Raw genomic sequence first — 18229 nt, forward strand, 5'->3', positions numbered from 1 at the left:
TAAGGTGAACATCAACAAAAGCAAAATGAGGATAATGGAATGTAGTCGAATTAAGTTGGGTGATGCTGAGGGAATTAGATTAGGAAATGAGACACTTAAAGTAGTAAAGGAGTTTTGCTATTTGGGGAGCAAATCAATTGATGATGGTCAAAGTAGAGAGGGTATAAAATGTAGACTGGCAATGGCAAGGAAAGCGTTTCTGAGGAAGATAAATTTGTTAACATCGAGTATGGATTTAAATGTCAGGAAGTCATTTCTGAAAGTATTTATATGGAGTGTAGCCATGTATGGAAGTGAAACGTGGACGATAAATAGTTTAGACAAGACGAGAATAGAAGCTTTTGAAATGTGGTGCTACAGAAGAATGCTGAAGATCAGATGGGTAGATCACATAACTAATGAGGAGGTATTGAATAGAATTGGGGAGAAGAGGAGCTTGTGGCACAACTTGACTAGAAGAAGGGATCGGTTGGTAGGACATGTTCTGAGACATCGAGGGATCACCAATTTAGTATTGGAGGGCAGCGTGGAGGGTAAAAATCGTAGAGGGAGACCAAGAGATGAATACACTAAGCAGATTCAGAAGGATGTAGGCTGCAGTAGGTACTGGGAGATGAAGAAACTTGCACAGAGTAGAGTAGTATGGAGAGCTGCATCAAACCAGTCTCAGGACTGAAGACCACATCAACAACAACAACAACACAAGAAATAGGTATAAATTTTAATCAACATAAAAATTTGAATTCAGCATCAATATTATGATAAGGATAGATTGTAAGAACATGAACAATTATCAGCATTTTACTTGTATTGAACATAGTTAGATACTTCATATTTCACTGTTCTATAATTGCCTAATAATTACAATATAATATGTTGTTTTCTATGTACATATAATATCTTACATATTGCCTCAAAATAATTACTATCACATGCTGGCAAGAAACTTGTTCATAAATATAACCTCACAATTGGCCTTACCAAAGAAAGGACTGCTGTAGGGCGATGATGGATGGTGAGAGAGAGATAGAGTAGTTCAGAAAAATTGTTCACATTTTTTTTCAGTTAATGTTTTGAACACACAATCTACATCCTTGTTCCCCTGATACTAAGATTAATTTATTTCCTGTATGTATGCACATACATACAATATGTTCTGTATGCCAAAGTTTGTAGTAGAACATTCAGCGAATTAGTAAGACATTACAAAAACAACTGACTTAATTTTCCAGTAATATATGAGAGAGACAGAAACTGCTCAACACTCTCTCTATACAGTGAGTGGTTGTCTTTTCTCATGTAACTCTAATTATTAACATTAGTAGTCATATTAGCAGTAATATTTATATTTGACACTTTCTTACAGCAACTTTACAGTGTTATCACTATGATATGAGAATATTATGTAGATGTAATGACTGTTTCTATCTTTTGATTCTCTGACACTTAACCGCATGCTTCCACTCACAACATCAAATCAAAGGAGGAGAAGTCCAGGTTTGAATATTAGCAGTATTATGAAAAGGATAGAGTGCTACTCACCATAAAGATGATGTGCTGAGTTGCAGACAGGCACAGTGAAAAGACTATCACACAATGAGCTTTTGGCTACAGTCTTCTTCAGAAAAGAAAACATACACACAATCACACAAGACTTTGAATGGAAGGTGTACAAATAAATCCGACTTTGAATGGAAGGTGTACAAATAAATCAGTGGCACAACCATGCCTTTCTTAACTTATTGCATGGCACCCTCCTATACAAACGTGTTTATAAGCCATCTACAGGAAATCTTCCTAGCCTCCCAAAACCCAAAACCTCTGGTGTTGTTCATGTTTCTTGATTATATCTTAATGATCTGAATTCAGGACCAAGACACCTTATCCTCAGTCCTTCACAACCTCATTGCCTTCTCAGTCATCCACTTCACCTGGTCCTCCTCAATTCAGTGTGCCACCTTCCTGGACACTGACCTCCTTCTCTCTGATGGCTCCATCCATACCTCTGTCCACGTTAAACTCATCAACCATCAACATTAATTTTACCCTCCTCACCTAAGTGGTGTTCTGTCACCCACCCAACCTCCACAACATTCTAGTCCATCCCTATGCCATTCCCAATTCCAAACACTTGACACAGATATCATATCCCTGTGGAAAACCTATATGTGAGACCTGCCCAATCCACCCACCAAGCACTTCCTATTCCATTCATGCCTCAGGCTTATTCTACCCCATTAGAGGACGGGCCACCTGTGAAAGCAGTTGTGTCATATCGAGGCTCTGCTGCAACCATTGGACAGCTTTTTATATTGGTATGACTACTGACCAGTTGCCTGCCAGGATGAATGGTCACCACCAAAATATGACAAATGGCAAAGTGGACAACCTGTTGCATGCCATGCAGCTGTACATAACTTGTTTGTTGCCAGTGCACCCACCTGTCTTTTATCCTTCTTTGCTGCTTTCCTTCTCTGCTCCCAGCTCCCCTTTGCCCCCCTCCCCTCCCCCTCTCCCACCAGCCTCCCAGTGCTGCACCTGACAGCCTTGTCCTGCTACCATCTATTCCCTACACACCCCGCCAATCGGCACAGACTCCTCTCCCCCATCCATACAATGCTATCCCTCCCCCAGCCCAGCCCACTACAGGTTGTATTTGTTCCACACAGTAGCTACATTCTGGCTGGAGTGGCCATAGATAGCAGCCATGTGCATGTGAGGTGTGCTTGCTTGTGTGAATATGTTTGTGTTTTCTTTTCTGAAGAAGGCTATGGCTAAAAGCTTAATGTGTAACAGTCTTTTTTGTGCCTGACTGCAACTCAGTGCATCAGTGAGCAGTAATTCATCCTTTTCATAAAATTGTTCAAAGGAGTAGTATGTTTTTAACAAACTGAACATATTGCAGATGCCACCTCAAGAATCCTGAAGATCTGCTGTATTTACACATCAATGCCATGTAATCCCAATGATAAAATGATAGTTGCAAATAAAAATGCAATATACACTACTGTAATAAAGAACACAAACATAATTTCTGCACTGAATTTGCATCCTTACTTAGGTTCAGAATGACTGATCTTTAAATATTGCTACTATAGGCCTCTCTTCTTATTTTTAAGTAAGGAAAATTCCAGTTGTTACAAAATTGTTCATCTTCTCCTCATTGTACCTGTAGTTTCACAAAATTATTTTTGGTGAACATTTTAGACCATAAGGGCTGCCTTTTAAATTTTTTTTGCATGACTCATTTTATTATTTCTCAAAATACTCACCTTTAAAATTTAACAAGCAATCATTTTTCTTCACCAAGGGTTTGTGTTTCCACTCATTTAGTAAAACCCATACAGTTGACTCCAGCTTGATTTCTGGCTTGTGCAAACACACTGCCTGACAAAAACAGTGAAACACCCGAAAGTGGAGGAGCAAAGGAAATGAAATTTCACAGGTGGTGAGGGTATGTTATGTTATTTCATTGATTACAAAATTGAGTCAAATTTACAAATAACTTGACAGTATGTAAAGCCATGTTATCCCTTTCTGGGGCGATCTAGCCCACAACTGTTATAACTGGTTTTGGATATCTGGACACTTGTGCTAAGGTGGAGTAGATGTCTGAGCTCATCCTTATATATTCTATTGGGGATACATCTGGTGATCTTACTAGCCATGGTGGTACCTTAATATCATGCAAAAGAAAAGAAAAGAAAAGAAAAGAACAGAAAAAGAACAGAACAGAACAGAAAAGCAAAAGGAAAAGGAAAAGGAAAAGGAAAAGGAACAGGAACAGGAACAGGAACAGAACAGAACAGAGCATTGTAGTCTCATAATGTTGCAGGGAGCCTGTTACTTGTTCTCAGATGGCAGGTGAACATGCCAAGGGGCTGCAATGTGCTTAGTGCACAATACAGCAGTCCTTCCTTGTGGTGTTCAGATAAGGTTGATTGGACCCTTGATGTTCCCATGAATCCAACATCATGCCACTGTCACATTTGAATGGCCCACAAATCTGATCAATGCACAATTTGGCCAGATGGACAAATGGATATGCACAATAAGGCCCCTTTCAAATTCTGTCAGGTCCTGATAACATTGTCTCACGGAAATAAGTGGTATCTATGAGTCCTTCACAATGATCACTCAAGGTATGATGCTATACACATCTATTACATACTCTGTCAGGCTTGATAATGGTATTAAACATGAACAATCTTAACATGCACTCTGGCATCCATTCTACCTGTCACAGAATATTGGAACTCTAATCATTTACATACTTGTTGATGATGTGCACACGTACAAAGTTACATTGACATCCAAACATGTCCCCTGGGTACTTCACTTTTTTGTCGGGTGGGTATATTCAATTTTTGTCTCCTGTTACTATGTTGTATACAGATTTTGTATTTCCTTGGTCAAATTTTTTAAGCAATTCCTTACACCAATTGAGAGGAGCCTCATTTTGAGCTTCAGTCACATTGTGGGAAACAGAACTTTTTCGTGGTTAAATGTTTTTGTTTCCATGATACAGTAAGTCATATGCCTTCTGTTCAATCCTTTTGTGTGTGCACAGCATAAATGTTTTTTGCAACAAAACCATTTTTAGCTGATCTTCTCATATTTTGTTACAACTTGATGAAATTCTGCAAATCAATAAAAAATAATTTTTTTCTGAATGAAGTGATCCAAGACTTTGTTGTTGAGTTGGGCCTTTATAAAAATCATAATAAAAGACAAAAAGGAAGCCCAACAAAATCTTTCCCATGGAATTTATATTTTTGCTCAACCTTATTTATTCAACATTCACTGTAAACAATTTATTTGGCTAATTGCTCAGCTGTCATTGTTTTGAAGACAACAGATGATAGATTTTAAAACATTAGTAAAATTTCAGCTCAGTAGTGCCTGCCATCTAGTAGATGTTTTTAGAAACTTATAAGGCATTCCTCATAAAGCAGGATAAGTAATAATTTTATAATACACTCCTGGAAATTGAAATAAGAACACCGTGAATTCATTGTCCCAGGAAGGGGAAACTTTATTGACACATTCCTGGGGTCAGATACATCACATGATCACACTGACAGAACCACAGGCACATAGACACAGTCAACAGAGCATGCACAATGTCGGCACTAGTACAGTGTATATTCAGCTTTCGCAGCAATGCAGGCTGCTATTCTCCCATGGAGACGATCATAGAGATGCTGGATGTAGTCCTGTGGAACGGCTTGCCATGCCATTTCCACCTGGCGCCTCAGTTGGACCAGCGTTCGTGCTGGACGTGCAGACCACGTGAGACGACGCTTCATCCAGTCCCAAACATGCTCAATGGGGGACAGATCCGGAGATCTTGCTGGCCAGGGTAGTTGACTTACACCTTCTAGAGCACGTTGGGTGGCACGGGATACATGCGGACGTGCATTGTCCTGTTGGAACAGCAAGTTCCCTTGCCGGTCTAGGAATGGTAGAACGATGGGTTCGATGACGGTTTGGATGTACCGTGCACTATTCAGTGTCCCCTCGACGATCACCAGTGGTGTACGGCCAGTGTAGGATATCGCTCCCCACACCATGATGCCGGGTGTTGGCCCTGTGTGCCTCGGTTGTATGCAGTCCTGATTGTGGCGCTCACCTGCACAGCGCCAAACACGCATACGACCATCATTGGCACCAAGGCAGAAGCGACTCTCATCGCTGAAGACGACACGTCTCCATTCGTCCCTCCATTCACGCCTGTCGCGACACCACTGGAGGCGGGCTGCACGATGTTGGGGCGTGAGCGGAAGACGGCCTAACGGTGTGCGGGATCGTAGCCCAGCTTCATGGAGATGGTTGCGAATGGTCCTCGCCGATACCCCAGGAGCAACAGTGTCCCTAATTTGCTGGGAAGTGGCGGTGCGGTCGCCTACGGCACTGCATAGGATCCTACGGTCTTGGCGTGCATCCGTGCGTCGCTGCGGTCCGGTCCCAGGTCGACGGGCACGTGCACCTTCCGCCGACCACTGGCGACAACATCGATGTACTGTGGAGGCCTCACGCCCCACGTGTTGAGCAATTTGGCGGTACGTCCACCCGGCCTCCTGCATGCCCACTATACGCCCTCGCTCAAAGTCCGTCAACTGCACATACGGTTCACGTCCACGCTGTCGCGGCATGCTACCAGTGTTAAAGACTGCGATGGAGCTCCGTATGCCACGGCAAACTGACTGACACTGACGGCGGCGGTGCACAAATGCTGCGCAGCTAGCGCCATTCGACGGCCAACACCGCGGTTCCTGGTGTGTCTGCTGTGCCGTGCGTGTGATCATTGCTTGTACAGCCCTCTCGCAGTGTCCGGAGCAAGTATGGTGGGTCTGACACACCGGTGTCAATGTGTTCCTTTTTCCATTTCCAGGAGTGTATATTAATTTGTGTTCTTTGTCAGTAAACTTGTTTGCTTGCATTTTTTAACCTATATGTGCAAGAATGAACTGAATAGTGTATCTCACATGAAATATCAATTTTAAAAAACTACTGTACTGTCAAGTAATCTTTTTTTCATAAACTTTTTTTTTTCAGTGCTGGAGTTGGCCGCACAGGAACATTGATTGCACTAGATATTCTACTACAACATGTAAGAGAAAATAAAACTATTGATATATTTGGTGTTGTTTACAATCTCCGAAAGCAACGAACAAATATGGTGCAGTCAGAGGTAAAATAATTTCAATAATATTTTGTAAATATTGAAACAATATGAAACAAATTCAAATAGGTAAATGGGAGTAGTTAAAATAACCACATTAATGTAGTGAGCTTAATCAGAATGGCAGTGGAGATTTTGGTGTTAAATATTAACACTTTGAGTTCTAATAATATGAAAAAAATATACTTTCAAAATTTTTCACAAAATTAAACTTTTTTAAAATATTACATGAGTGTTGTTGTTGTTGTGATCTTCAGTCCTGAGACTGGTTTGATGCAGCTCTCCATGCTAATCTATCCTGTGCAAGCTCCTTCATCTCCCAGTACCTACTGCAACCTACGTCCTTCTGAATCTGCTTAGTGTATTCATCTCTGGGTCTCCCTCTACGATTTTTACCCTCCACGCTGTCCTCCAATGCTAAATTTGTGATCCCTTGATGCCTCAGGCCATGTCCTACCAACTGATCCCTTCTTCTAGTCAAGTTGTGCCACAAACTTCTCTTCTCCCCAATTCTATTAAATGCCTCCTCATTGGTTACGTGATCTACTGATCTAACCTTCAACATTCTTCTGTAGCACTTGTCTAAACTATTTATTGTCCATGTTTCACTTCCATACATGGCTACACTCCATATAAATACTTTCAGAAATGACTTCTTGACACTTAAATCTATACTCGATGTTAACAAATTTCTCTTCTTCAGAAACGCTTTCCTTGCCATTGCCAGTCTACATTTTGTATCCTCTCTACTTCGACCATCATCGATTGATTTGCTCCCCAAATAGCAAAACTCCTTTACTACTTTAAGTGTCTCATTTCCTAATCAAATTCCCTCAGCATCACCCGACTTAATTCGACTACATTCCATTATCCTCATTTTGCTTTTGTTGATGTTCATCTTATATCCTCCTTTCAAGACACTATCCATCCCGTGCAACTGTTCTTCCAAGTCCTTTGCTGTCTCTGACAGAATTACAATGTCATCGGCGAATCTCAAAGATTTTATTTCTTCTCCATGGATTTTAATACCTACTCCTAATTTTTCTTTTGTTTCCTTTACTGCTTGCTCAATATACAGATTGAATAACATCGGGGATAGGCTACAACCCTGTCTCACTCCCTTCCAAACCACTGCTTCCCTTTCACGCAACTTGACTCTTACAACTGCCATCTGGTTTCTGTACAAATTGTAAATAGCCTTTCGCTCCCTGTATTTTACCCCTGCCACCTTTAGAATTTGAAAGAGAGTATTCCAGTCAACGTTGTCAGAAGCTTTCTCTAAGTCTACAAATGCTAGAAACGTAGGTTTGCCTTTCCATAATCATTCTTCTAAGATAAGTCATAAGGTCAGTATTGCCTCACATGTTCCAACATTTCTATGGAATCCAAACTGATCTTCCCCGAGGTCCGCTTCTACCAGTTTTTCCATTGATCTGTAAAGAATTCGTGTTAGTATTTTGCAGCTGTGACTTATTAAACTGATAGTTCGGTAATTTTCACATCTGTCAACACCTGCTTTCTTTGGGATTGGAATTATTATATTCTTCTTGAAGTCTGAGGGTATTTCGCCTGTCTCGTACAACTTGCTCACAAAATGGTAGAGTTTTGTCAGGACTGGCTCTCCCAAGGCCGTCAGTAGTTCTAATGGAATGTTGTCTACTCTGGGGGCCTTGTTTCGACTCAGGTCTTTCAGTGCTCTGTCAAACTCTTCACGCAGTATCGTATCCCCCATTTCATCTTCATCTACATCCTCTTCCATTTCCATAATATTGTCCACAAGTACATCGCCCTTGTATAGACCCTCTATATACTCCTTCCACCTTTCTGCTTTCTCCTCCTTGCTTAGAACTGCATTTCCATCTGAGCTCTTGATATTAATACAAGTGGTTCTCTTTTCTCCAAAGGTCTCTTTAATTTTCCTGTAGGCAGTATCTATCTTACCCCTAGTGAGATAAGCCTCTACATCCTTACATTTGTCCTCTAGCCATCCCTGCTTAGCCTTTTTGCACTTCCTGTCAATCTCATTTTTGAGACGTTTGTATTCCTTTTTGCCTGCTTCATTTACTGCATTTTTATATTTTCTCCTTTCATCAATTAAATTCAATATTTCTTCTGTTACCCAAGGATTTCTACTAGCCCTCGTCTTTTTACCTTCTTGATCCTCTGCTGCCTTCACTAATTCAATCCTCAGAGCTACCCATTCGTCTTCTACTGTATTTCTTTCCCCCATTCCTGTCAATTGTTCCCTGATGGTCTCCCTGAATCTCTGTACAACCTCTGGTTTAGTCAGTTTATCCAGGTCCCATCTCCTTAAATTCCCACCTTTTTGTAGTTTCTTCAGTTTTAATCTACAGTTCATAACCAATAGATTGTGGTCAGAGTCCCGACCTGCCCCTGGAAATATCTTACAATTTAAAACCTGGTTCCTAAATCTCTGTCTTCCCATTATATAATCTATCTGATACGTTTTAGTATCTCCAGGATTCTTCCATGTATACAACTTTCTTTTATGATTCTTGAACCAAGTGTTAGCTATATTACATGAGTACAAGATGAAATTGGTAAAAGTAAATACCAATAATGTTAAAGAGGTGGTTTCACTTTGGAATATAACTTTAAAATTGTCGCAAAAATATCTTTCATTATCATAGTAAGCAACAAATATAAGAAAAAACTGACAAAAAGTAAGCAATCAGTTATTCTAAAGAGAGGTTTCACTTTGGAACCACTCACTTCCTGTGTTATATTTGAAAGAAAATTCGCTTTTTTCCTGGACACTATCTCACATCTCAAAACTTCCATGAATTCATATTTATAGTTCTAAATAACAAGCAAGAATGGGCTAAAATTTAATAAATTTTGTATCAAAACTACATACTGCCTCAGTGCTTAAATTTCGAAATCACGTACAAAAGATAAAAGCAGTAATTCAGACCCAAATCTACATCAAAATAACATTACATATACTTACTTTCACTGTCACTGACCTCTGTGGCCACAAAAATAAAAAAGGCCGCATACCGTAATCTCCTACAATCACATAGCACAATCTCCATCCCATGCCACCAGTTGCGTTGAATGCTCTAAGTGACTGCTACAGTTCACTACATTTGTAGAAGTACCTCAGTGTACCACTACACACTGATCAGCCAGAACATTATGACCACTGACCTACTATCTATATAAAACTGTCCAGGTGATAGCAGTGTGTAACCTGATGAGGAATGACTGCTAGTTGGACACAAGCACAGTGTGTGTAGTATCAGTGAGCATGCTGTCTGTTGTAGAAGGGGGAAGATGTTCAATCTATCTGAGTTTGACCAAGAGCTGATTGTGGTGGCCAGGAGGCACAGCCTTAGCATTTTGAAAACTGCATGACTTATTGGGTGTTTCAGGGGCGCAGTTCTAACTATTCTAAGTGTCTGCAGTATGTGGTGAAATCAAGGTGAAACCACATCCAGACAACAGGAGGTCGGGTGACCACCCATCATTACAGCTGCCAGATGTCGTAGGCAGGGCAGACTGGTAAAACAGGACAGGCAGTGAACTGTGGCAGAACTAACATCAAACTTTAATGCTGAGCTGAGTACAAATGTGTCTGAACACACAGTACACAGAACTCTCCTAACAGTGGGCCTCTGCAGCCGACGACCCATGTGTGTGCCCATGTTATGGCTAAAATGGGCACATGATCATTGGGCTGGATATTGGCACAGTGGCAGAGCATTTCATAGTCTGATGAATTCCAATACCTCATTCATCAAGCAAATGGGAGGGCATGAATTGTCGTCTACCAGGGGGACATGTCCTTGACACCTCTACTGTGGGATAGAGACAAGCTGGTGGCATGTCGATTATGCTCTGGGGAATATTTGTATGGGCACCCATGGGTCCAGTGGAGCTTTTGCAAGGCACTGTGATGGCCAAAGAGTATCGTACACTGGTTGCAGACCACATACACCTCTTAATGATGTTTATTTTTCCTTATGGCAGTGACATTTTTCAGGAAGGTAATTTCCATGCTATGAACCCAGGAGCATGATGGACTGGTTTGAAGAGCACTGTGGTGAGTTCCAATTGATGTGCTGGCAACTGAATTTGCCAGATCTGAATCTGATCGAACACATCTGGCATTCGATTGAATATGGTTTTGGAGCTTATTGCCACCCTCCCTGGATTTTACAGGAATTAGATGATTTGTATGTGCAGATATGGTGGCCTCCTAAGACCTCATTGCTTCCATGCCATGATGCATTACTGTTTTCATCCACACCAAAGGTGGCTATTAGATAGGTGATCACAATGTTATGGCTGATGGGTATATGTCTTACAATAGAGTTAGTGGTTTCATGATAAAGGCACTGGTGCTTACAAAATTTAATAAAACTGTGCTTTCAGAAAGAAACCACAGGTAACCAAAGCATTAAACTTAAGGAATGCGCTTCACTAATTGTAACATAAAGAGAATAAGAAACAAATGTCATACTGTGTAAACATAACAAATTGAGTTTAAGCACATATGTCACCATACTCACAAGTGCATATTAAGTAGTAGAGTGGACAAAATGTAGAACTACAATGGATGATAAAATTAAAATTCAAGAGAAGTTAGTATAACATCCACTAGAATAGTTCAGTATGTTAAGTACACCATGTTATAAGTTTATAAAACAATCATCCCCATAGCTAATGCTACTGTTGACATGGTAGCCACCTTTCCCAGCATCCTCTTGGTACTACAGTCATGAATTTCTTACCAAATACATTTGAACAAACAATTGTTTCTACTTTGAATGCCAAATATGCAAAACTGCTGTGGGAGATAAAAGACACCCTTCTACTTCAATCAAAAATATTCCTATGCACCCAGCTCATATAACATTCAGATTCATTGATGATATCTCCACAATATTTATAAATAGTGTAGGAAGTTAATGGGCCATTAGCATAAAAGGGTGGACTGACTGACTGAGTTGGGGTTTCACATTTTGCAAAATCACATAAATTGAAAATTTTAATAAAATTTAACATGGCCATAATCCAACAAAATAAAATTCAATTTGACATGCACTGACAGTCCACTATAAGGAAACATTAACTTAATAAACAGTCGGTGTTCCAATCACAGCAGTGATTATTTAAGAAACATTAATCATGCAGTTATTTCCATTAGTTGATAACTAACACTCGGTTAAGAAAACATTAATCTTTAATTATTCAACAGCTTAGGAAGTAACATTCCAGTAAAATATCATTATCCAATATACCTTTCAGTTATTCAAACAGGTTTGCAGCAGCAGTTAATTAGAAAACAGTTATGTTTTTAGTTATTTAAAATTGACTGGCACATAACACTTGATTAAAAACAACAGCCAAAATATCCTACAGTTATTCTGGCAACACTTACTTGAGGGACAGTTATGCTTTAGTTCTTTGAAATAGAGTAACAAATAAAACTTAACTGAAATGTATCAGCCAGTATATCCTTTAGTTGTTCCAACAGGTTTGCCAGCACTCAAGTGAGGAAACAGTAAACTTTAGTTATTTAAAATAGACTGGCAAATAACACTTAACTGGAAAAAGTTAACTTAAAAAATCAGTGTATATTCAAAGTAAAATTATGATCAATGAGAAAAAACTTTTATCATAAAGTTCCATATATTATTATGATAAAAGAAAAAAAATGTAGGGAATGATACTGCTTCATGGCTGTTAAGTTACTCACAAAAAGTACCTTACCAAAGTGTCCAACTAGCATGTGCAAAATGCTGTTCTAAGAGGTACAGTACAATTAGGTTAATGAAAGAATATAAACAACATTAGCTTCACTTTTTCACTGTGTACTGTGCTAGCAGATCCCTCTTTCCCACATGTGGCAGGCATTTAGCACATCAGTTTATTCATATAATATGTGTACAATGGAATCAAATCTGCAAAATGAGCTATAATTAATAACTGACAATCATTTTTCTTACTGTCAAGGCTGTTCATTACTTCCCTGTTCACTACAGATGTGGCCCAGTGATACACAAGCAAGTAACTGAGTGTCAATTACATGACCCAAATTTGAATTCAGAAAACAGCATGTAGAAATGTTAGAGTTGGTAGAAACACTCCATATGCTTCAATCGCAAGAATACAGTTTGCTGATGGACTCATACAGCTAGCTGACTTCTGCAACAGAACCCAGCAAATACTCCAGCACCTGTTAACAAGAAGACCTTCAGCAGCCCAGGTTGGCTATGTATATCAGATATGCACACTCTTCTATACCACAGGCGCTGATACTAGATATACAGTTCGTCAGTACCCAAACTTCTAACAACTCACCAGACCAGCTGCCACCAGCATGTTCAAGAGGCAAAAGGCACAAAAGTCCACTGTCCAATGATGGCCCAGTCATCCTCATTCTGTACTCTCTCAACGTCCTCCTTACTGCCCTACAGATAAACAGCCTGAGCACCAATGGTTTGGTTCACACCAGCCAGCAGAAGTATTACCAACTTAGGTTACTAGTTGGAACAGTGTCAGCTATTGCACAATGGCAAGAACACCTTGGCAGTTTTTTTCTGGAATGTCGAAACCTAATCCAAAATTCACCTGCTACTTCAGATCTCAACAATATGTATTTGTACTGACTTTGACCTTTCTGGTGGCTCCAAAAAGAGCTCCTTCCATATAAGACGTACTAATCACCAATAGTTTTTAACAATTGCCATCCCTTTCACTTAAAAAATTAAAAAAAGATGCACTCCTAAAGCCTTAGCATGCATCCATGGGTATCACATTTGCAGTGAGAGGCAGGAGGTGTTATTCAAATATGTTAATAAAATTGCCTTTATGCAGAGAACTAGTAGATAATATGTTGCTGTATATTTTATTTTTGTATGTAAGCTTATTATAGCTTTGTTGCCTCCATCATTACCTGCCCTGACACTGTAGGTGGACATATATCATCTTTGAGTAAACTATTACTGCTGTCCGTAGTTGTTGGCTGTAGTATTTTTTCAGTAACATTTTGAAGTTGTTTGACGACTTAATGTTGCATGTATATTATAATATGCTTTTTATTATATCTTTAAGTAACCAACTAGCTGTCAATCTTGAATTTCTAGAACTGTCAAAATAATAAAAAATAATATTATAATAGGCATGCAACATCAAATCATTGAACAACTTTAAAACATTACTGAAAACAATTACTCCAGCAACAATATAATGAAAAGGATAGTTGTTACTCACCATACAGCAGAAATGCTGAATATAGAAAGACATAACAAAAAGACTGTCAGAAAGTTAGGTTTTGGCCAACAAGGCCTTTAGCAAAATTACACACACGCACTCACGCAAATGCAACTCACACACACATGACCACAGTCTCTGGCAGTTTAATTGCAAATAACTGTTATCGGCTGTGTTAGGCATAGATATACTGTTTATTAGTAACATATAAAAAGTTGTCCCAGACTGGGGCTGAAACTCGGATTTCCCACTTAACATGAGCAGTCATCTTAACCACTTAGGCTGTCCATGCTTGCCTCCCTGACTGACCCAAATTCTCATACATCACACAGTCTACACCCTTTTACCATGAATGTAAGGGACTATGGTGCAGTGATATAGACTGTGGGACATATGGGAGTTTCAGATGGCCCTAAGTGGTTGAGTAGACTGCTCACAACAAGTGGGAAATATGGATTTGAGTCCTGGTCTCGCACATATTTTCATATGTCACTAATAGGTAGTGTATCTATGCCTAACACATCTGATACCAAGATAACAGCAGTTAGCAAATTAATTTCAAATTAATTTCAGATAGCTATAAATCACAATTAATGTCTGTTTATCCAGACACAAAGGCAAATATTACACACCAAGACAGGCACAAGACAATAATATCATAGTCTCATTCTCACTGAGCAGGAATACAGAGTGAAGCTGTGAGCATTAAGTAATGAATGTAGGGAACTATGGTATAGGATGTAGGCTGTGTGACATATTGAAGTTTGGGTTGGTCCAGGAGGTATTCATAGATACTCTAAGTGGTTGGGGTAACCGTTTATGAGTAGCAGGAAATCTGGTTTTGAGTCCTGGTCCAGTACAAATTTTCATATTTCAGTAGTAGTTAGTATAAAACAATGGTCCAGGATGGAATATTACAATATTGTAGTAGGTAGTATATCTGTGTATAACACAGCTGATGCCAAGATATCTGCAGTCAGTGAATTTAACACATACAACATTTTGGAAAAGCAAACAACCTTAGGTATCATTACAGTTTACAAAAAAAAAAAAAAAAATAAAACCCGTACTTAATCATCATCATCACATGATGCTCAGCAGAAAACAGATATATTTTTCATAATTAGTTTAGTAAAACATAGTGTATTTTTATTATTTTTACAATATGTACAGAGGGATCATAATGAAAGTTCCACCTTTTTTTTAAAAAAAAAAAGAAAAAAAAAGAAAAAGAAAACAAAAAGAACTGCACTGAGAAAGATGTCCAATTCAAATGAAATACAATCTAAGATGTGGGGGGAGAGGGGATTTGATGGTGCTTTAAGTGTTATAACTCATAATGTAAATGGGATTGGCTACAAATGGCAGATGAATCACAATATGATGAGAGCTACGGTGTGAGTTGCACATTACACCAACCATACTGTGTAATGAGCATGACCACATATGTTCGAAATTCAACAATTGTGACACTGTTCATTAGGTAGGCCCATCTTCCATGGCAAGGTCACTCCGCATTGGATGGGAAAAATCGGTTTTTAATGGTCATGAGGCCAAAATGTGGTTAAAATGATTCTCCTCAAATAATTTTTGCCTTCTGTGTAGGAAGATTACAATTTCATAAATATGTATGGAAGGAATAGTTAGGATTTGGAGTTTCTGAAATAATGGGCAACAAGACTCTGCTGTTCAGTGCACTTGTATCTGACAATTTTATTTTTCAGTTTCAGTATTCAAGATACACTACTTGAACTTCCATAGAAAATTATACCATATCTAATAACAGATTCAAAATAATTATGGTAAGCAATTTTTTGTGTAATCAGGTCAGTAGAATTAGCTAGTGTTAGCATTGCAAATGCAGAGATCACTTGATATCGACAACCAAGCTGTAGGAAAATAATGGTTGATAATTCCAGCATTTCTAAAATGCCTCTGCAGCAGCTGCTTCATAGATTGTGCAGTGTGTGAAGGAACATTGAAATCTACCCACACATCCATGTTGTTGAACGGATGATAGACATTGGTGCACAAAAACTCTAATAACATTTACCAGTGGCGGTACAGGTAACAAAACCCCCAGGGCCCATCTCCTAGAAAAACTATGGCCCTACAATAAACAATGCTGTCAGTCTGTTGAAGGGCTGAAAGACATTGGTGCACAAAAGACACTCACAACATTTACCAGTGGTGGTACAGGTAACAAAACCCCCAGGGCGCATCTCCTAGAAAAAATACAGCTCTACAGTAAACAGTGCTGTCAACCTGCACTGTACAGATACCTTAGCAGAATGAAGTGGTATCAGTTGATGTGTGAGTAGATATTCCATTGACCATAATCTGCAATTCTGTGTATTGACATACCCTTGGAGATGGAATTGGGCTTTGTCTGTACACAGAATGTTCTGTGTCCATTTATTGTCCACTTCCATATGAGCAGAAAATTATAGAGCAAAGGTTTGTCTTACTGTCAGATCAGCATGAAACAACTTCTGAATGTAGGGTAATTTTATGTATGGACACTAGTGCAGGATGTTTTGTAGAATTTTATGCACCATGCTTACAGGCATATCCAATGTTCAGGCAATTCGTCATGCACCGCCCATCTGCACACTGCTGCTTGAACTCTCCTGCAACACTGTGGCCGCATCTTTTATTGATGTCAGATCAATTGTTTTCCTCCTGCTGCCACAATGCATTCCAAAAGAACCTGTTGTTTTGAATTCTGTAATTATTTTCTCCAGACTCTTGGGAGACATTTGAACAATGTCTTTTTTCATACCCTTGAGTGTCCAGAACCTCTGCAGAGCTAGTAGCACACAGTTACCAAATGAGGAATAGCCATGTACCCTGCATCTTTTACTTTGCACATTCTGGCACTTAAAGCTCCACCTAGTGGTAAAATTTTAGTTAAATTCTTTTTGTTTCCATAACATCTGATAATATTCTACTCAAATTTGACATCATTCTGAGCAGTGGTTCTTTTTTTTATAGAATTTTGAAACTGGAACTTTAATTACAATCATCCTTTACATTTTCATTGGCCAATGGCCTTGCCACATTGGTAACACCAGTTCCCATCAGATCCCTGAAGTCAGCACTGTTGAGCTCCACTGGTCCTGAATGGGTGACTGTCCAGGTGTACCGAGTGCTACTGGGAAGAGGGATGCACTCAGTGCTTGTGAGCCCAATCAAGAAGCTACTTAATTCAGAAGTAGAGGCTCCAGTCATGAAAGCTCACAATGGCCAGGAGAGCAGTGTACTGATCATATGCCCCTCTATATCTGCATACAGTCATTCCTATTATCTGAGGATGATACAGCAGTAAGTAGGTAGTGTTGGGCCTTCTGAGGCCTGTTTGGATGGAGCTTACAGTGCATATTTTTATTAGAATTAAACTGATATTCCATTTGCCTACAATTGTGATCATTCCATTCATCAACCCTAATTATTTGCTAAAATACACTACCCCACTTGTTTATTGTTTTCTCTTTGATTCACTATAGGATGCCAACATTTCTTACTCTATCAATCTGTCAGACCTTAATGCCTTGAAAGATATCTTCAACAGTCACTAGTAACAAAACATTTTAAAGGCTTCTGATTGTTTCATTTCTGTCTTTCTGTTTGCTACAATTTGGAATCATGCAGAGCTGTATTCCATACATAACCTTTTGTGAATCTTAAAGAGTCTCTTGTCTCAGTAGAAATGTTTACCCGCTTAATATGTCCTCCTGCTGGGCACACCATTACTGCAAATTTTCTTTTCATGTACGTGCATATTTTAGCCATCAGCTTGCAATCAGTCCATTCCAGTAAGCACCCAATGTAGTTTGTGTTCACCATTGGTGATCACTACTATATCACCAACAGACCTTGTCTGCCTGTGACAAACAACTCTCACACTGAGATAGTCCTTTACACCCTCATGTTTCCTTCAATACACAAATTAAATATCTTTGTTGACTACGAGCATCTAGGGCCTTGCATCTTTACTGATTTTAGCTTCTTGTGCCATAGTGTCAGTTGTTACTACTATAGTTTACCTTGCATTAAGAGAATGGATTACCCTTTTATCCTTCAGTTGATAATTTGCTGAGTAAGAATTGAATACATGTTATTATATTTTACATTATCAAAAGCCTTACTTTCTTCAGAGGGGTGAAAATTATATTCTTTTAAAAATCTTATGGAACTTCACCAGTTACATAAATTTAATTCATGAGCTAGTGCAGTTCTTTCACTGATTTCTCGACTGATATGTGTTATTATTGCACTAATATTTCATCAACACTCCAACAT

General features: G+C 39.1%; 1 protein-coding gene across 2 annotated transcripts in view; it reads left to right on the forward strand.

Moving 5' to 3' along the window:
- Positions 1-18229, forward strand: part of LOC126412247 (phosphatidylinositol phosphatase PTPRQ-like) — a 452520-nt gene that overhangs the window by 409237 nt on the left and 25054 nt on the right. For both annotated transcript variants that reach the window (XM_050081743.1, XM_050081744.1), the window contains one exon: positions 6559-6694. In XM_050081743.1, coding sequence (XP_049937700.1) covers positions 6559-6694 — 136 coding nt within the window. The remainder of the gene's footprint in view (positions 1-6558; positions 6695-18229) is intronic.

The sequence above is a fragment of the Schistocerca serialis genome, chromosome 7 (genome assembly GCF_023864345.2).
Source record: "Schistocerca serialis cubense isolate TAMUIC-IGC-003099 chromosome 7, iqSchSeri2.2, whole genome shotgun sequence".
In the NCBI taxonomy this organism is placed as follows: domain Eukaryota; kingdom Metazoa; phylum Arthropoda; class Insecta; order Orthoptera; family Acrididae; genus Schistocerca; species Schistocerca serialis.